Consider the following 20,181-nt stretch of genomic DNA (forward strand, 5'->3'; position numbering starts at 1 on the left):
GCACATATTTTACTTCTACTTGAAGTGTTACTTGAATATGTTTAGTGTACGGCAGCCCAGCCCGATGGGCTTGGTATAAATAATAAAATAATACTTATTATTCTTAGTGCAAAGGATACTATGCCAACATTAGAGATTGAATAGTTGAAACTCCAAAACACAATACAGCGTAATTTTGTAATGAATCTAGACATAACAATAATTGGAATTAAAGTGAGTTTTGTACAGAAGTGTGAGAGAGAGGGTAGTGAATACTAACTAGAGAAAGAAGAATGAAGGTCTTCTATTGCAGTCTTATTGGTTCCATCCCCTTGCAGTACATTTAGGTCAGCTGTACATTTTATTTAATAGCTGGCTACCCTGTAAGAAAGGAGATGCTTTATTATTTCTAAAAGTATTCAGCACTGTCATGAGTGTAACTTTTTTCTGTTACATGCTTTATTTCTGACTGTTTGATATTATACAACATATTTATTTTATGGAAGCACTGAATCTTAATAAAAACCATCACCTAATTTTTGTTATTCCATGCATCATCTTTTTTGTTTCTGTTGGACGCCTCCCTTATGCTCAGACACATAGCTTTATTGATGTGCTTTGCATTTTGTTTGAAGTGTTTCTTAAACTAGGGATTGGGAATCTAAGGCCCTCCAGATGCTATTGGACTTCAACTCCCATCCACCCCAGCCAGCATGGGTAGCAGTCAGAGTCAGGGAGGATGAGAGTTGTAACTGAGCAATATCTGAAGGACCACAAAGTTCCCAACCCTGTATTAAAGCAAAGTTGTCTTGACCTATGGGGAGCAAGTAGCATGGTATTCATCCCAGCTGGTGGAGCTTAAAGAGCTGAAAACCAAGTTGACACTATGGACGTTTCACGGTCTATTGACCCTGTGCCACCACTGCGGTTGCTTTCTTCGCTGCCGCCACCCCGCTTCTCACGGGGACACACGGAGTCCAGACAGTTGTTAACATAAACAAATAATCAAGTTTATTTTTAAATGCAGGAACAAGCGTATGGTTGCAGTTTATTTTTCTCTTGTCGGTTTCTTAAATCTTAGTTCCTACAACTTCAAACTGAATTATTCCCAACTATCTATCTAACTCCCTAACAAATCTGGAAGGACCCTGATGGGTTCCTGTAAAGGAGGTGTTTGAGTCTGCAAGAATCTAGAAGGAATTCCAGAGTTTGCTCCCTGAGTAAAAGCTTTATGTTTGTTAGAACTTGTGCCTTTCGGAGATGTCCAGTATGCATGCCTCATAGTGTTCCTCTTATCATGAAACTAGTCTTTGTGACATGTCCATGATTTTTACATAGCGTTGTAGTTTAAACTCTGGATTCACCTATCAGCTTTATTCCTGAGCTATAATGGGTAGCTGCCCCCCCCTTTCCTTTTTGGTGTTTGAATTATTGGGGAAAAGTCATGAGGCAGGAGTATATATTTGCAACCTTCATACTGCTTTCACATCCAAGTAAGGATTAACAGGTTATTTACAAAAAATAAACCTTTTTTTCGTATTTGCCTTTACAGTTCAGGTGGAATTCTTGCATGTAAAACAAAGGTGCAGCTCATTTTGTGTAGTTGTTAGGCATTGTTAGATTGTAACAATGTGAAATTATTGGGTGGTCTTCGATAAATAGTCCTTTTTTAGCCTCAGTCCTTCTACCATCTGCACAATGAGGAAATCTGGCCTCCTTTACAAAGGAGAACAGGAGAAGGCAATCATATTATACCTTCAGCAAGAAACTTCTAAGTGACTACTAAGATGGCTAACCATCTCAAAGCTAGCTCTAAGCATGCTTACTCAAAAGTCTCTCTAAGTTCATTAGAAGGTACGCCTTCATAAGTTCATTTAGGATTACTGTTTTTGAGTACTTTATGAACCTTGAAAACAAAAGTGAAGCTGAGTTAGAGTATGCAGAATTTTGTATGTGAAGGCTATGTTTTTAAACACTGGTGATACTAAGTGATCTTACTCTTTGGACAGTGTGATTACTCCCTACTAAATGTCACATACCACTACTTGGTCATAGCTCAGTAGTAGAGCATCTGCTTTGCATGCCGAAGGTCCCAGGTGCAATCTCTGGCATCTCCAAGTAGGGCTGGGAAATTCTGAAACCCGGGGGAGCCAGTCATTGTAGATTGTACTAAACTAGATAGACCAGTGGTCTGATTTAGAATAAGCCTAAGGCAACTTCCCATGTACTTGTTTTAAAACTAAGACTGTGATATATCCTTTAAAGTAGCAACTTCTCCAACCCCTTTACCCCTCTTTTTTGGCTATGTATGCTACATAGGGAAACTTTCTCTTGGCTTCATGGGAAGACTTCCTTCCTTTGTAGCTGCTTAACTTCAGACTCACTGGCATTATTGAGAATAGGGACCATTTGAAACAAACAGTTTTTTGGTTCACAAGTAAATAGAAATCCAAACCACCCTGACTTGGCCCCCAGTCCTGAACACAGCACAGTGGATCTTTGAAAGGTTTCTTTAAAAAATAAAACCTTCAAAAACCCAACCATCAGTTATCACTTGACAATACATGTCTATTTCACCAAGGGAAAGGTTAGCTGAGTAGTTGAAAACAAGAAAAGCATGGAAATGACTCTTAGGTTGCTTATTTTGGGCATAGCCCACCCTTCAACAAACTTAGGGCTACTAACAATTACACAGTTTAAAAATACCAAGAAGCAGCCTCAAGGTTAGTTCAGATATTTCAAATACTGTTGGGAAGTGGTGGGTGGCAGCAATGGATTGCAAAGAGATCACTTTACCACAGTAGTGTAAGAAGTGGCCAGCGCTATCCTCCCATTGAGTGCAAGCAGAAGTTTGTAAGAGCCTAGAGGTGTGTGTTTGCATTTCAATAGATGTGCACAAATGTTTGGGTGCAGTCCTTGGGTGTTCCGAACAGTGCATCTAGCCTGCCAAGTTTTGTACTGCTTAGGCCAATCACTTCATCAAGGTCCCTGAATAACAAAATCCTTTTCTTAAAAACCGGAATAGAGAACCTGTGGCCCATCACTCTTGACCGTTGGCCATCCAGCAGCACCTGAAAGGTCGCAGCATTTGCCATCCCTGCTTTATAACAAAGAAAAGTTTGGCTTGACCTGGCAGGAAGATCTGGTCTATGCAAATATTAAACCAGGTAGCAAAACTGATCAGGAAAACATTTTTGTGATACTAGCCTCCTTTAAACCTAGCTTTGTACATGAATAATTTTTCTTCCTGAACTGGACACCACTGTCATAGTTAAAGAGCTGAACTCAGCTGCCTGTTCATGAGAACCATTTCTCATTGGGACATGTTAAAGATCTCTGATATTACAATGCATTTTTTAAAATTAGTTTTTGCTCCCTCACATTTCAGTTCAGGCTTGCCAGTGGCTTCTGCTAAGTTTGCTATTAGTGTAGAGGGAATGATAGGCACCTTTATATGTTACATATGAAACCTAAAGGATATGCAGCATTAAGAACATCAGAAGAGCCCTGCTGGATCAGGCCAAAGGCCTATGTAGTCCAGTATCCTGTTGTCACAGTGTCAGGCAGATGCCCCACTGGGAACTCCACAAACAGGACCTAGCTTCATGGGAAGGTACTCAGTATCCTGGAAATCTGATTCAGTGATTGCATGATTTCTAAGGCTATCAATATGAGATTATCTTCTTCTTCTTCTTCTTCTTCTTCTTCTTCTTCTTCTTCTTCTTCTTCTCCTTTGCACACAGTGGCTGCTTTCTAAAAAGAAAGTTGGCAGCCAAGAAAAAGGAGCAGCTGCAATTGGACACTAAGAATGGGTTTGATGGAGCAGCATTCGTTTATAGATTCCAAATAAATGAATTGGTCAATGACTTAATAATTTCCTTGGTGGCTATTTGGGGATATGGTGGACAAGCCCGCTGTATCCCTTTGAAGCGAACTGCCTGCAAAAAAGGTCAGAGTTGACGTTCCCCTCTTGGCTTAGGACTGGTAGTTTGGGAGGGCAGCGACTTTTTAGCTTCTCATCACTAATCCCTTTATAATTGAGTCATTGGTCATCTGCTGAGGCCTATGCCACTGCAGAGGGCACACTGCCACACTCTGGAGTAGGGGTCACTAATCTGATGCCCACAAAAGCTTTAATTGCTGCCCCAGACTGAATACTAATTGAAAAATAAAAGTCTTTTGTCCTCCTAGAAAGAAAGTTATGGGGCAAAATGTGCAGGTATCTTCTAAGCTGCTTCTGTGAAATTAGTGTGAGTATGATGTGGCCCCCTTGAATATTTTTCCTGGTTTTGAGGAATGCTTCCTGTTGTTATTAGACAGCACACCGTCATTCTGTGTGCATGTCATCAGTATTGTGTGATCTTCACAATCAGGAGCAGCAGGACACAGCTAACTTCCCATGGTAAACAGAAGGTTGCGAGGAGTGGTTGTTTCTAATTTTGTGTTCTGCCATGCTCCCTATGGCAACCATTTTGTGCCCACAACACCCTCAAAATCCAAAATGTGCCCACTGGTCCAAAAAGGTTAATAACTCCTACTTTAGAGGCTCCTGTTTCTGGTTTGGGCAGTGGTGTTGGGGAGCCTTTTGTACTAAAATCCAGATCTCCTTTTCTCCTCCTCCCTCTGCGTGAAAAACACACTTTGTTTACAAGGCAACCAAGCCCATCGCAAACAAAGCACAGCATGGATGAGACCTCAGAAACATTAATTTGTGCAGAGGTATCTACATCTATCACTTAGCAAACACCCATTTCCTGCAAGTTTGTGTCCTGGTCCTGCTGTTCCGGGTTCTCCTGGTTCCTTACAGTGTTCCTGTTGCCTGCTTGCTGCTCTTTCCTGCCATCACTGCCTGTTTACCCGCCCTCTCTAAGACTACAAGCAGCGAGCAGATGCAGCAAAGGCAGCCTCCATTTGTCTTGCTTTCTCCCTCCAGGTGGTGGTGCAGATTTGGGGCCAGAGGGAGAGGGCAAGTGAGTGGGCATCAATGCCCTGGAGATGAGGGAGAAGGGGATCTACTTGGGGGACCCTACCCAAGGCCCCCGCTCGAAACAAGAAGATGTAAAATAGGGATGGCAACTCCCATTCTCAGAGGCCAAATGTGGCCCTACATGCCTCTCTTTATGGCCCTTGGAATGTTCTCCCCAGGCCACATCCTTCACAGGCCCTACTTTGCACCACACTTGACTGTTGCTGCTTGACTGGGATGTGTCTTTGAAATCTTATAATGAACCCTTCCTTGCTGTTATGTACTGAGTTGAATAGGATTCAGAATGCATCAGTCTGATTGGTCCTAAAACAATAGGATTCAGAATGCATCAGTCTGATTGGTCCTAAAACAATAGGATTCAGAATGCATCAGTCTGATTGGTCCGAGAACAATAGGATTCAGAATGCAGCAGTCTGATTGGTCCACAGGAGCCACCCAATCCAGCTCCAGGTGGAAGGGAATCCGCAGCCTGATTGGCCTACAGGAGAATCCCGGAATTAGCCAATCACATGGGGCCCATTGTGTAAATAATGTACTATATAAGGCAGACATTCTGGGGGAACTTCCATTCCTCCTCACCACTATGAGCTGAATAAAGAGCATGAAATCCACTCTCGACTCCCGAGTATATTTCACTTGCCTTGATAGAGGATAGGTAAGAGTGTGTGTAGAAACTAGCCTCCTGTACAAAGGCAAAATCTGCATTCATTGTTTCACCCACTTTTGACTCTCGCCTCGCTCACCACCAGCATGTAGCTCCCCGAATGCACCTCTCAAGCTGAAGCGAATGCACCTCTCAAGCTGAAAAGGGCTCCCCACACCTGCTGTAAAGCTCTATCGCAAAACAACATTGCAAAATGTTGCAGTGGGTCAGTGGTGACCCCTTCCCTTTTGCTCTGTGGTGTATCACAACGATGCTTGTGAAGAAATGTATAGAATGGGCAACTGGACTGGGTGGGCGGGGTGTAATGCCGCTCAGTTTTAAAGACAGTTGCACAGTTTCTTTTTGGGAAATGATTTGGCTGGCATCAGGAGGCATGACTCAGGTTAGACACTCCAGAGTGGCTGGGGAAACCCAGCCAGATGGGCGTGGTATAAATAATAAAATTATTATGATCTACTGTACATGTGTGCAGCGCGAATGGACAAGGGTCGCCTATAAGCCTGCTGTCATCTTCATTCATGACCCTCTAAATAAAGTTTGGTTTCTGCTGGACAAAAGGATCCAACTCCCAGTGCCTTAGCAATGACTGAAGGACCCCAAGGCCAGACATATTCATATTTGATCCATAATTCTCTACATCCCCATGAGACTGTGCTGGGAAGGGGGGGTCTAGGAAAATGGAGCAGGGCTCTTGGTTTATCCTGTAAAATGGTTAACGTATTTACTGGTAATGGGAAGACTCCATGGTGATGCTATGGAGATGATGCTATACGAACCATGCATGAGGCCTCACGGGGGAATGAAAAGCCCCCCACAGAAGGGAAGAGTTCAACACGTAACAGGTTTTGACTTGCCTGTATCCACCAAATGGAGGCTGCATGCACCAGCCCTGCAGTTTTATACCTCCCACCTCACAGGCAAAGTTGCTAGTGTGCTGAAGAAGAAGACCAAGCTGACTGCTTCTCTCGCCGAAAGGAAAAGCCTGTCCAACATGAAATGTAAGTAGGGGACTCTTAGAGTACCATGTGGATGAACGACAAACGTTTAGTTGCAGGTGCTGTAATTATTGTTTTATTTTGATTTATTACCCACCCATCACCCTTAAGGTCCCACAGCTGGTCGGAGCAATGTAAATACAGTGGTGCCCTGCAAGACGAATGCCTCGCAAGACGGAAAACCCGCTAGACGAAAGGGTTTTCCGTTTTGGAGGTGCTTCCCAAAACGAATTTCCTATGGGCTTGCTTCGCAAGACGAAAATGTCTTGCGATTCCTGGGGAGTTTTTTCCGCTCCCCACCCCCTTTTTCTAAGGCACTAAGCTGCTAATAGCCTTTTAGCAGCTAATCCGCTAATCCCTTAAGCCTTTAATAGCCGCTAATAGCCGCTAAACCGCTAATAGCGCTAATCCGCTAATGGGCTTGCTTCGCAAGACGAAAAAAACGCTAGACGAAGAGACTCGCGGAACGGATTCTTTTCGTCTTGCAAGGCACCACTGTATACACCATTACAGATGCCTTGAAGCAAGCATGTCCAAAGTTTGTATCAGGGGCCTAATCTGGCCCACCGGTCGGTTTAATCCGGCCCCTGTGACAGTTTATTTTCTGGGTTAAAATCCTAAAAAAGAACTCAACAACTTCACTCCTAAAAAAAAAAGAGCTCAAGAACTTGGGGGTAAAATAATAAAAAAAGCTCAACAACTTCAATCCTAAATGGCCCTTCACTTCATCAAATCTGGCCCTCTTTGAAAAAAGTTTGGACACCACTGCCTTAAAGCAAATGGCATCAGGACCGACACAGCAGCATATCAGGACCAACATAGCAGCATTCAGGTTGCCCAAAATATCCAGTGCAAGGAGGAAGGGATCAGGAGGGTTTTTTTTTGGGGGGGGTTAGGTGTTTGGGACTGAGAGGGTTGCACTCCATGTGGTATAGCGGATTGGGATAGTATATGGGAGACCAGGGTTCAAATCCCCATGAAACTCACCGGTGACCTTGAGCCAATTGCTGCTGCTGCTACTCAGCCTAACCTACCTTGTACGGTTATTGTGGGGATTAAATGAGGAGGTTGAAGGTGATGTATGCCACCTCGAGCTCCTCAGAGAAAGAGGTGGGGTATACAGTAGATGCAATAAATAAATAAGAATAGGGTGGGTCCCAAAGTATATATAACTTAAGTGTCAAAGGCTAGGATAGAGATGCTTCTTCAGTATATGACAAAAACTCTATAGTGAAGATGCCAGGAGCACTGATGCTTCCACAGATAATGTCCTCTCCCAGGCTGCCACCACTCTCAAACTTCTATGGGTGGTGGAACAACTTACAGGAACTACTAAGAGTTAATGTACTATATACATAATATTATTAAGAGGTTCAATAGGGAGGGAGATGGTCTTTTGGGCATTTGGGGCTCAGTCATTTGGGCTTCGAATGTAACTGTGAGCACCTTGAATTGGGCTTGGAAACCACAATAGCAACCAACTGAACTCAGGTGCAGAGTTCTGGCTAGAGATGGAGAGAAAACTGATTCTGTTTACATCATCATGAAAAAACCGCCTAACTACCACTTCGCAAACCAATGTACAAACTGAGCAGCATGTATTCTTTGGAATTCACACTTTCAAAAATTTGCAGTGCAGCTCTCCAATCAGTTCAGTTCATAAGTTTATTGCTCTAGCCAAAGGCCATGGCAAACCTGTAGCAATAGCCTTAATAAAACAACATACATCCATAATATAAGCTAATATCCATGATACACCAACAAACTCAAATCCATCTTGATTTCAGACTAAACCTTTGAATCACCACAACAATTTGTTTATTAATTTATTTTGCCAATTATTTTTTATTGATTTTCCAATATAAACCCAGAAAACCCACAAATTAGTTCCAAATTAATACAATTTTGTTAAGAGGCTTCCCACACACAGTTCCTGATGGATCTTTATTATTTAATATTACTGTGTTTCATATTCTTATTTATTTCTATTACATTCAATTTTTCCAAATTATCATACAATTAACAGTTGCACTCTTTATGATTTCTATTTGGTGTTATTTTATTATTTAACTTCCCCCCAAAAAAGGCTTCAAGTGAGGACCCATAGCTTTTTCCTTTTCATCCTGTGTCCACTACATCCAAAAGTCAGTTGTTAGTCTCTTGGCCTTATGTGTCTCTCTGACGTTTTCCTTTTTTCCTGGTGCATTTGGGGCTGTCTCCCTACTCCCACTGCTGTTTTATTCCAGCCTGGTTGGGGCAGAGCTGAAACTTCAGGTTAAACCCTCTTCTTTCTCCTGCTCAGCTCCTTCCCATAATACTCAAGCAGTTCCAAATCGACAACAGCAGATCCCTCCTTTCCACTAGCACCAAGAATCAACAAGTTCCGAGTTCCAGAGATTTGCCATTTCTTCTTCTGGCTGGGAAAGGAGAGAAAAGGTGGTGCCATTCCTCTTCCAACACCCAAAAAGCCCTCATGCAACTTTCCTTTCGCTGCTACCAAAACATTTTTTAAAATTTTTAAAAATAGGTTATATCTCAACATCTCCACAATCTCTTTCAGTCTTTTTTTTTTTTTTTTTTTGGAGGGGGGTAGGCTCCAACTCCCAGTGACAACCTTCCAAACAAAACAGTTCTCTCCCTCTTTTAAATCCTTTCAAGCCACACACAGCTTTACATCTTCTTTTAAATCTCAGCGTTACATCATACATCAAACCATCCTCACCTGTATATCTTAAAATTCAATATTAGGAGAGGGTTGCTGAATCATAAATGTAAAATATTCCATAAAATATAGCAGAGAGCCCCCATCTTCTCCATCCACCTCCAGCACAAGATAGATTCTTCTCCCAGTTTCAAACCTCAGTTCCATGCAGCTGGTTGTTTGCAGTTATAATGTACATGTCCTCTTGTGTGCACCTATTCTTAATGCCAATTAAAACCCAATTATAAGGAGAACCTCCACATCCAATGGCAATTTTGGGGGTTTCACATCAGGCAAAGTGAGTAAGCACCCAGCACCTCCACCTGTCCCTGTGTGGGGGCAAGCCATTGAGGTGACAGCAGGTCTCCAGTACCTCCTGTACCTCAGTAGGTTTATGTTGTTGTTTAGTCGTTTAGTCGTGTCCGACTCTTCGTGACCCCATGGACCAGAGCATGCCAGGCACTCCTGTCTTCCACTGCCACCAGCAGTTTGGTCAAACTCATGCTGGTAGCTTCGAGAACACTGTCCAGCCATCTCGTCCTCTGTCGTCCCCTTCTCCTTGTGCCCTCCATCTTTCCCAACATCAGGGTTTATAGGTTTGGTTTAACCACTTCCATCCTCTTTATTCAGCCTGTGCCTCTCTCTTATGTTGTCATCACCATGGCATGGGACAGGACGTGGAAACAACCACCATGACAATTTATAGAGATTTTATATGACTCATTTTTCCTGATTATTTTATTATTATTTTTCAGTCAATGCATAGAGGGCTACTCTCTGTGTTATAAAGCCATTATTGTCACTCAAAAGAAACCAACCTATTTCTGCCAGGGTGTGGCTACTTGCTAATGTGAATAAAGGTTTCAGAAAGTCTCTGGATAAGAGGCAGGCTAACAGATAATGAGTGATGCCTTCCACCTGAGGTTAACTACAAATGCAAACTCTGTCCGCATACATGACCTTATTTGCTGTAGCAGCCATCCAAGACTGCAATAGGCATTAGTTGAAAAAGCAGCTCAATAAAGGCATTTATTGAGGAAGCTGGTGAGAGTTTGAGCTCTAAAATACTCTGGAGTGGATACCAAGGGGAAAATATGGTATTTCTAATTAGTTTCAGGTCATTTCTGGAGTCTGTCCAGAATCCAGATTCTGGGTTCTATCCAGAAGAGCCAGTCTCTTGTTGTTGTTGTTGTTTAGTTGTTTAGTCATGTCCGACTCTTCGTGACCGCATGGAACAGAACACGCCAGGCACTCCTGTCTTCCACTGCCTCCCGCAGTTTGGTCAAACTCATGCCAGTCTCTTAGCTGACACTTATTCAAGGTCAAACCAGAGCTCAGTTCTGGAATATAATAATGGTTTAAAACATCTTGACAAGCTGCTTTCCAGAGCAGGTTATCACTCAATTCTATATAGCACAGTGTACGAAAAAGCTCAAAAGGCATAGTAGCAATTTTTAAAATATACTTTAACTGAGCACAGTTTGCTCTTGACTTAATTGTTGGCATCCCAGATTCTGTACAAAGAAGAGCTATTGATATTCCTGGTGGTAGAGAGTATAGCTTCTAGGGAAAATAAAATATTCTGCCTGGTTTCCAAAACCTTAATGGAGTTTAAATCAGAGCCCCAGATTTCAGTGTCATAAAGAATTTGAGTAAGCACTTTACTATCAAATATTTCATAGCAGGTTCAATCAGCTGTTGTAACAGAACTTCATCAATGCCCCAATAGTTTCCTGTGGTTTGACTTTCACTGCTTCCATCCAAAACTTCCAAGGGGAGGTTTCACTAAAGAGTACACCTAGGTATATAAATAAAGGAGTTTGTTTTATACCTTGTCCAATTCTCCATTTTTTTAAACTTCTCAAAAGTATGCAAAAGTGCATATTTAAGTGAGCAGTTTGCAAACAAGTGAATATATTGGGTGAGGGGAGAACATATAAAAATGCATCTGTTAGTCAAAACTGCATACAAAAGTGTGTCTGTTAGGAGAAATTCACACTCAGATGCTGATGAATTTTCATGAGGATTAAAGGAAACACAATTTCAAATTGCTGCAACAACATGGGGGGCGGGCCCTGAGTTTAAGACAAGAAGGTGACGGAAACCAAAACTGACAGATGGCGTCCACATCTCATTTTGAGAGCTGGGTAGCCAAAGTGGGGCTATTACCTAGGTCAGCTTTGTTGGACTGGTCATGTTGTGCAGATGCCTGATGATCGTCTTCCAAAGCAACTACTCTATTCCAAACTTAAAAATGGAAAGTGTAATGCTGATGGTCAACAAAAGAGGTTTAAAGACTGTCTCAAGGCAAATCTAAAAAAAATGTAGGATAAACACCGACAACTGGGAAACACTGGCCTGCGAGCGCTCCAGTTGGAGAACAGCCTTTACCAAAGGTGTCATGGGCTTTGAAGACACTCAAACTCAGGACGCAAGGGAGAAATGTGCTAAGAGGAAGGCATGCCTGGCAAATCCACACCGTGATCAACTCCAACCCGGAAACCAATGTCCCCACTGTGGAAGGATGTGTGGATCCAGAATTGGCCTTCACAGTCACTTACGGACTCATTGTTATAACTGTGTTTATGGAAGACAATCTCTTTTAAAAAATATTTTTTTATTAGCAGGCCAATAACATCACATTATTCAAATCACATTAGTTCCAAATTATACAGCCAAATTTTAAATTTTGTTGAGGGTACCCATACATCAAGCTCCGCACGAGTCCAAAATTCCGGATAATTCCAGGCATCACTTATTTTACTGCAATTAGACAGTTCTATCCAGTTCGATCCGGATAGTCCTTTATTACTTTCCTTCTCTTCTTGTTGTTATCCTATATTCCTTTCTTTGCGATCTCTGATGATTTTCACAAGTAGGTTGAAAACTGGCGTCTCTGTGTGGGTTTTGTGCTCTTCGAAGACCATATCGCTCAGGGACAGCCTCTGTTCAACGCTCCTTAAACAAAATTAATCTTCGGTCTGTCCTTTATTTTTCTCAGGCTAGCCAAACAAATCAAATAGATCAGGGGGCTCTGTCAGGTCAAACTTACATTCCAACATTCCTTCTCTTTTGAACGATCCTGATTCTCCTCCCCCTGTCCTTCTTTCTCCGGCAAGCCTGTCTTGGCGAGACGCCATTTTTTAACTGCGTCATAATATGGAAGACAATCTCACACGGCTACAAGTGATTGAAGAAGAAGAAGATTACCAAACAACTGGGGTGGGGGTGGCATGCTCCTAAACCCTCCTCACCCCCAGGTTTTTAGAAATAGGGAAAAATCTTTTGGGGAAGAGAAAATGAGGGGCAGGCTAAGAAATCCCACAAAACAGCTTCATTTGATAAGTTTTAAGGATGTGACACTGACAGTGGCGTAGCGTGGGTTGTCAGCACCCAGGGCAAGGCAAGTAATTTGCGCCCCCTAACCCGTGGATTTGCGCCCCCTAACCCTAACCCCCAGATGTTGCGCCCGGTGCGCCGGGCCCCCCTGCACCCCCCACGCTACGCCACTGGACACTGAAGAGTGCATGGTTGGTTCACAAGCTGCATGAAGCACTGAAGAGACACACTTTTCACTGCAGCAATTTGTTGCAGTTCCCTCTTGTTTAAATAGTGCACTTTAAGGGAGGAGAGGAGAGAAAAATTCATTTAGATAACCTGTTCATATAACAATCCCCAGAGTGGAGCCCAAGATGTGTATTGTGTGATGCTTTGCAGCTTGCAACGGTGGCTGTGTGTGTTATACAATGCTGTAGCCCAGTAAGACACTGGTGGATGTGTGAAATAGATACAAGCACACACCGACTGAGAGATGTCTCCCTCTAAGGAAAATGCTTCAATACTTGTAAGTGACAATAATGACTTAATAAGGCAAACTATGGCTTGGTGGCTGGCTAAATAAATAAATAAAACTTGGAATGGGTGTGGGTGTATGAAACGCCCCACCCCCCACAACACTAAGAATTTTTAAAGGCAGACTATAGTTGAATAAATTCACTTTTGATGGACTGAGTAAAACAGACAAGAATCATAGAATTGTGGGGTTGGAAAGGGACCCCAAAGGGCCATCTAGACCAACCATCTGTAATGCAAGAATCCCACCTGAAGAATCCCCAACAGGTTGACATCCAACCTGTTTAAAAAAGGATGGAGAGTTCACTACTTTCCGAGGGAGCCCGTTCCGCTGTTGACCAACTCTTTACTGTCAGAAAATTCTTCGTAATGTCTTGATTCCTGTAAATAGAATCTGCTGGTTCAAGTCCTTTCTTCCAAAGCAGAAGACTATACTGAACTTGAAGCAAAATAATCAAGCAGGAAAAGATAAACAAAAGGAGGAAACAAAAGAAGATGAAAGAAACAACAGCAAGATTACACCAAAAGGAATATATGAGGAAGAACAGTAGGGTTTGAAAGAAAAGGCTGGATAAAGGGTGGGCGTGGGTTAGACTCAAGCCTTAAGGACATCTGCTTCATATCCAGAAGGTCATAGTTTCAGCCCCCAGCCTCTCCGGGTAGAATTGGAAAAGACTCTGTGCCTGAATGCTTGGAGAGCTGCTGCCAGCCAGTGTAGACCATACTATGCTAAGCAACTTGCTGTGTTCCACCAGAACCGTTTTATTAAAATTCCTGCGTAGAGACAGAACTTGCAAAAGTGCAAGAAACCCATGAGACCTAGGTGATTTATTTACTTCAACATCCCTTCCCTAAAGGACTGGGGTTGGAGGGCCTGGGCAAAATCATTTCCTTTGTTTACAAGGTGGGCCTGTCAGTTGCAAACAGAGTTCTCTCTCCCTTTCCCCTCTCCCTACCCTGGTGCTTTCCTTAGATGGTAGGTTTAGAGAAACAGTGGTGCCCCGCAAGACGAATGCCTCGCAAGACGGAAAACCCGCAAGACGAAAGGGTTTTCCGTCTGCAGAGGCGCTTCGCAAGACGAATTTCCCTATGGGCTTGCTTCGCAAGACGAAAATTGACGAAAATTTTTGAGGGATTTTTTTTGCTCCAAAACCCCTTTTTCTGAATCGCTAAGCTGCTAAAAGCATTTTAGCAGCAAAACCGCTAATCCCTTAAGCCTTAAAAAGCCGTTTTTAGCCCTTAAAGTGTCAATAGCGCTAATAGCGCTAATCCGTCAATGGGCTTGCTTCGCAAGACGAAAAAACCGCAAGACCAAAAGACTCGCGGAACGGATTCTTTTCGTCTTGCGAGGCACCATTGTATTAGCTTTGCTTTTAGCTAGGACTTGCCCACTAGAGGGAGAGAGAGACTGAAGGAGTTGAATGTACATTTTTATTTTATTTTTGGTGCGTTGGACTAACATAGCCTCTCCTTAATGTTGCAGTGCTCTTTGGACTTATTTTGGTTTGGGTATCAATAAAGCTTTCCAGGTTCCAGTGTGTCCTTGAAAAGGAGTACTTCTGCTCTTCCATTCCAAATGGTGAGTCATCCATCCTCCCAAAGACTTATCTATGCTGGGCATGATTGTTGGAAAATTGTAGAGGGACGAGCTTCCAAAGTCATCACTTTAAGTTTGGGTTTTTAAGAAGATCCCTGCTGGGAAATTGTCTTGAGGTCACATGTCAGTGGTGGGTAGCAACAGAGGCGAATGTGTGTGGAGCAAATTTTACCTTTATATGGTAAGCTCGTTGTGATTCAAGGACCCGCCACCTGCTTGAGGATAAGAAAGGCACATGGACATGGTATATTAGGTTAGTGGGCTAAAAAAGGCCACAGCTTTATTGATTACAGCATGTGAGAGGTATTGGCTTAGGCATTGGATAAAACAACAGAGCGTGACTCCACCCCCTCAGGGAGGGGTGAGTCTATCAAGGGTTAACCACCAGTGGGAGGAGCCTGTTGATGCAAATATAACTGAAAGCTCCCCCTGATGTCACCGGGGGTCATGCCATGGCCCTAGCCACCAGCAAGGGCGTTGGACAGGATCCATGACTGCCGGATTCCTTTACCGGAATACCCATAAAATGGAGGGGTCGGCGATGGCCACACCATGCCCTCCAACACACAACCATATTCCAATGCCTAACCGCCAATACCCAAAAAGTTGTGATGATTTGCTACGAGGTAGGCAAAAAACCAAGTGGCCAGTGCCAATTTGCCAGTTGGATAAAAATTCCTACCAGGCCCCTTGGCCAACCAAGGCGACCAACCACAGGTCCATAGCAATGTCAAGAACCAAGCAATGACCTAAGGGAGAGTGGGTGCGTGATCCAACAAGAAGCAGCAGCACAATGGCTGGGAAACGGCCACGTTTGAGCAGCTAAACCCCACCCCCAAGCCTCCAGCCAATTGGCTGGCCACCTGAGGGCGTGGTGTGGCAGCCGGGGCAGCTGGGCAGGGGGCGAAATGCCCCCTGCCAATGCAGGAAACAGCTCCCGCTCACAACTCCTCCCCTCCTTGAGGAGGAGAGACTTTCCTTTCCCAACACATAAAGCTATCTCTCAAGCATTTTCTGTTTCTGCCACTTCTAGGTTTCCCAGAAGGGTTGACCTCCATTCTCTTTGTGGTAACCAACATTGGGATTCTCAACTCCACGGTCTTCAGTAGCCCTAGCTTGGCATCCGTGTCCAGCCTCGCCCTAGCAAACAGCGGCATAACGAAAATCAAACCGGGAGCGTTCAGCATTTTCCAAAACCTCCGCAAACTAAGTTTATACCAGAACAGTGTGACTGAGGTTAAAGCCTCCTGGCTTTCCAATCCTGGGCATCTAGAAAACCTGACAGTGGCTCAGAACCTCATTGCCAGTATAGGGCCAAAAGACTTTTCAGGGTTTTCCAACCTTACATCGCTGAACTTAGCAAACAATCAGATCTATCAGATATCCAGCAAGAGTTTTAAGGAGCTGACCAAGCTAACGCTGCTTGACCTGTCTGGCAATAAGTTAACAACTTTAGCAAGAGATGTATTTGATGGGCTGATGCTCCCAGTGATGAAGCTTGGTGGAAATCCATGGAACTGCTCCTGTCAACTTCAGGATTTTGGATTATTTCTGCAAGGTAGGTGCCCAAGGTGGCTAACAACCTAGTTGTGGAAACAATACAATTAAAATTATTTGAGAGCAGCTAGAATTCTCTCTGCAACATCTTGGAGGTTACAAATGACACTTAAATCATATTTTGATTAATTGTGAGGTTTTGCAGCTATGGGTTTTTTGGACCCACCTGGAAGGAAGACAGAGACAAAATAATTTGGGGAGTCAAATGGCAGACATGCATTGATTACAAAAACAGAGATGGTTTAGAACCAAAATGAATTATGTGTTTACAAGGTGTTAGTGAATTAATGCCATAATGTTATTGTGAATATACCGTATTTTTTGCTCTATAAGACTCACTTTTTCTCTCCTAAAAAGTAAGGGGGAATGTGTGTGCGTCTTATGGAGCGAATGAAGGCTGCGCAGCTGACCCAGAAGCCAGAACAGCAAGAGGGGTTGCTGCTTTCGCTGCACAGTGATCCCTCTTGCTGTTCTGGCTTCTGAGATTCAGAATATTTTTTTTCTTGTTTTCCTCCTCCAAAAACTAGGTGCGTCTTATGGTCTGGTGCATCTTATAGAGCGAAAAATATGGTATGTGCTCCCTTAAATTTGACAACTCTTTTTGAAATTGTGCTTTTGGGAGCTTTTTAAATTGTGGTCAATGTGATAAATAATATCTTTCTGTTAAATCTTTATAGATTGTTTGTGGATTCAGCACTTAATGTGATTCCACACAGCTTGAACAGTTTAAAAGTGGGAAGGGGGCCTCTGCTAATCAGACGTTTGAGAGAGGCTGGCTTAATCCTACAGACTAACTTTTAAAACCAATTTAAGCAATGCCTTCATTTTTATTTGAAAAAATTAATTGCATAAACCGTTGAAAATATAAATGGAACCAGACACAATAGATTTCACTGGTGAATCATTTCCCAGTCAGTTTTTCCATTGTTCAAGACTGTGTGTCTTTACAGAGTTGATCAACGCGTCACTGCTTGAAGATGCTGCCTCTGTCATTTGCCGAAGTCCACCAAACCTAGAAGGGATTCCTGTCTGGAACATTTCTGACTTGAACTGCCTGCCAGACCTCTTTTCATCAGTCTTTGAGAACAGCTACCATAAAGTTGGACTACCAGCTTTGCTGGTATGTTTAGGTATGTTTCTGTGTATCTGTTAATGTTTGATAACATATCTCTGTTGACATAAGAACACAAGAAAGGCCCTGTTGGGTTGGTGGATGAAGAATGGAAAAAAATTAAAGTATATTTACAGAAATACTGCAAAATTAATGAATGTTAGAAGAATGCTGGGATGAAGTTATATGGTTTTAGCAGAAATGTTATGAAGAACTATGTAAAAACTGATTGTTAATGGGCGAAAGTGGAAAATTTAAAGTTAGATTGTGTTAAGATAAATTATAGAACAAAAAAAGAGAAAAGATTGAGAAAGATGGAAAGGATTTGCTGAAATAGCTAATTTGAACTAGAATACAAAAAAGGGAGGTGTGAGGAGGACGATGAAACAAGTAAATGAAAGGTAAAGATATGGAAATTGGATGTATTTTTAAATGTTTTTGTTTTTCTTGTTGTTTTGATGTATTGTTTTTTGTTTTTCTTTTTATCTTTGATGTATTGTTTGCTAAATTCTTTATTGTTTTTTCTCCTTTTTTTCTTTCTGTAACTATTAAACTTCTAATAAATATTTTTTTAAAAAAAGAAAAAAAGAAAGGCCCTATTGGATCAGGTCCAAGGTCCATCTGGTCCACCATCCTGTTCTCACAGTGGCCAACCAGATGCCCCAATGGGGAGCCCTAGATGGGTCTTTGGCCTGATCACACCTGCTTTTCTTACCTTGTTATGTTCTATCTGCTTCTTTTGGAATTCATGTACCCTTTTGAGCTAATACTTTACCTTTCTTTTTTCCTTTTGGGCAGTGCTGATTTCGTTCATTTTGATGCTGCTTTTGATCTGGATGGTGAAACGCAGTAATCAACAAATCCAGCCAAGCAAAGAAGCGACTGATCTAACCACCAGTGGTCAACCATCTGACTGTGTTGATTCCATGGCTGAACACAGGCTGGCTGATGGAAAGATCAGAATCACAGAGACAGGGGTGATGTCTCACTCTAGGTTGTTGAGAGTTCGTGCCAAGTCTGCCTCAGCCATATTGTTGCAGGCAGAGTTCTGCCCCAGACCGTGTCAGGCCACCAATTTGGCTGATGAAAAGCAAGGGCACCTAACAACTCCCTTCACACTGTTAAATGAAAAAATGCACGTGAGAAGTGAGGACCTGTGCAACTTTATGGAACTGTGGTATTACCACAAGCTAGAAACAGACAACAGAAAGGAATTTCAGAGGCATTGCAATGTGAACTCATTCCCGACTGAAGTATATCTAGAAACTCCAGATATGAAAGTTACTTCAGAAGTGGCAACAAAAAGTTTGCAGGAAAACTGTATTTTGGGAGCATCTGAGAATGATGATAGTAAAGGCTGTGACAGTGTTGAAAATCCCGAACCCTTTTTATATTTAAGTGTTGCTACGACCACAGTTGAAGAGCAAATTGATGTCCCACCTAAAAAAGATGTGGTTATAAAAGCAGGTGGAAACTGCTCAGTTTCTTTGAAGCGCGCTTTGACATGGCCTTATGAGATAAAATGTTTGGGGCAGAAGTCTAATGTGTTAAGTATTAGAGAATCATTTAAAGGACAGTTCCTCCTGCCTACTCTCAACCTTGAAGAGAAACTGGATTTTGGGAGTTCAGAATTTGAGGAAGAGTGGCTAGAGGTTCATCCCAGGAAGGCATGTCAGCCATTCGATAAGGGTCAGCTTGGATTAAACCAAGAGGCAAAGCTAGCCAAGGAAACAGAGTTTCCATATCAGCAAGAATCAAGGGCCGAAATTGCCTTAGAGCCAACAGATGTTGGAAAATCTGAATTCACTGTAGATCTGCAAAGACAGCATGATCTGAGCACATGCCCCAAAGAGGGTGATCACATAGTCAGTGGCAGAACTGAATTAAAGACAGAGGTAAAACCAGCTAACCAACCCGAGTTTTCACTTCAGCAAGAATCAAAAGCAGCAGTTGCCTCACAGTCTGGACTCAAAACAATGAGGGCCCCCACAGCTGTGAAAAGGAAACAATCATCAAAACCAGAATCTGCTCAATCTAAAGTCCGTCAGGAAAGTCTTCCCTCTCCACTCCCTTCAGCTGATGTTGCTTCCACCAGTCTGCCCCTGTATGATGAGATCTCACTTGAAAACGACGAGTATAACTATGCCAGCCTCCTGCATGAAGTTGTGGAGAATCGTGGGAGGTGGACTAGGGAAAGATGGAGACAGACCCACAGGAAACGTTCAGTGAATCAGCCCCCAACCAAATCCAAGTAGATCACATCAGACTCCAGTTTAATGCTTTGTACATTCATCATTGTAGTAAAGAGAGAGAGAGAGAGAGAGAGAGAGAGAGAGAGAGAGAGAGAGGAGTTGTATCTATCTAAGTTCTACTGAGAGTAAACCTGTAAACCTACTGGAATTAATATTCAAGTTAGCCATAATCATTAATTTCAAATCAGTCTAGAAGTAATGTTGGATACAATTCTATCTATCTATCTATCATCTATCTATCTATCTATCTATCTATCTATCTATCATCTATCTATCTATCTATCTATCTATCTATCTATCATCTATCATCATCTCTCTATCTATAATCTGCATAGCAAGAAGATGAATATGACCATTGGGGTCCCTTCCAACTGTACAATTCTATGATTCAATGACATATACATATATAATGAAACAGGATTAGTGGACAATGCTGATCTGGCACTGGTAAAAGAGGATGCTTCCTGTGGTTTCATGGAAAAGAGG

At 42.6% G+C, this 20,181-nt stretch overlaps 1 protein-coding gene and 1 long non-coding RNA gene across 3 annotated transcripts; one reads left to right on the forward strand and one right to left on the reverse strand.

Moving 5' to 3' along the window:
- The first annotated feature begins 6,590 nt into the window (after window positions 1-6,590).
- On the forward strand, window positions 6,591-20,099 carry LOC310669256 (uncharacterized protein). Its single transcript, XM_083423056.1, has 6 exons — window positions 6,591-6,628; window positions 14,662-14,757; window positions 15,809-16,333; window positions 17,283-17,462; window positions 18,242-19,743; window positions 19,776-20,099. Exons 1-5 carry the CDS (start codon window positions 6,622-6,624, stop codon window positions 19,696-19,698), a joined length of 2,265 nt encoding a protein of 754 aa, XP_083279182.1. The 5' UTR covers window positions 6,591-6,621; the 3' UTR covers window positions 19,699-19,743; window positions 19,776-20,099.
- On the reverse strand, window positions 17,427-20,160 carry LOC310669374. Of its 2 annotated transcripts, XR_014507152.1 has the most exons (4): window positions 20,098-20,160; window positions 19,358-19,435; window positions 18,219-18,388; window positions 17,456-17,502 (listed from the first exon to the last, which is right to left on the reverse strand). It is a non-coding gene; the product is annotated as an uncharacterized lncRNA (long non-coding RNA). The 2 variants fall into 2 exon arrangements; XR_014507151.1 differs by lacking the exon at window positions 18,219-18,388 and having other exon boundaries at window positions 17,427-17,502.
- Between the last annotated feature and the right edge of the window lie 21 nt (window positions 20,161-20,181).

This window comes from Podarcis tiliguerta, assembly GCF_965153285.1.
Source record: "Podarcis tiliguerta genome assembly, chromosome: Z".
In the NCBI taxonomy this organism is placed as follows: domain Eukaryota; kingdom Metazoa; phylum Chordata; class Lepidosauria; order Squamata; family Lacertidae; genus Podarcis; species Podarcis tiliguerta.

What these genes read in the sequence shown, in the direction of transcription:
- LOC310669256 (XM_083423056.1), top strand. An exon ending in CTGCTCTTCCATTCCAAATG is followed by an intron (nt 14,758 to 15,808) that starts GTGAGTCATCCA and finishes TGCCACTTCTAG; the next exon opens with GTTTCCCAGAAGGGTTGACC. An exon ending in AGCTTTGCTGGTATGTTTAG is followed by an intron (nt 17,463 to 18,241) that starts GTATGTTTCTGT and finishes CCTTTTGGGCAG; the next exon opens with TGCTGATTTCGTTCATTTTG.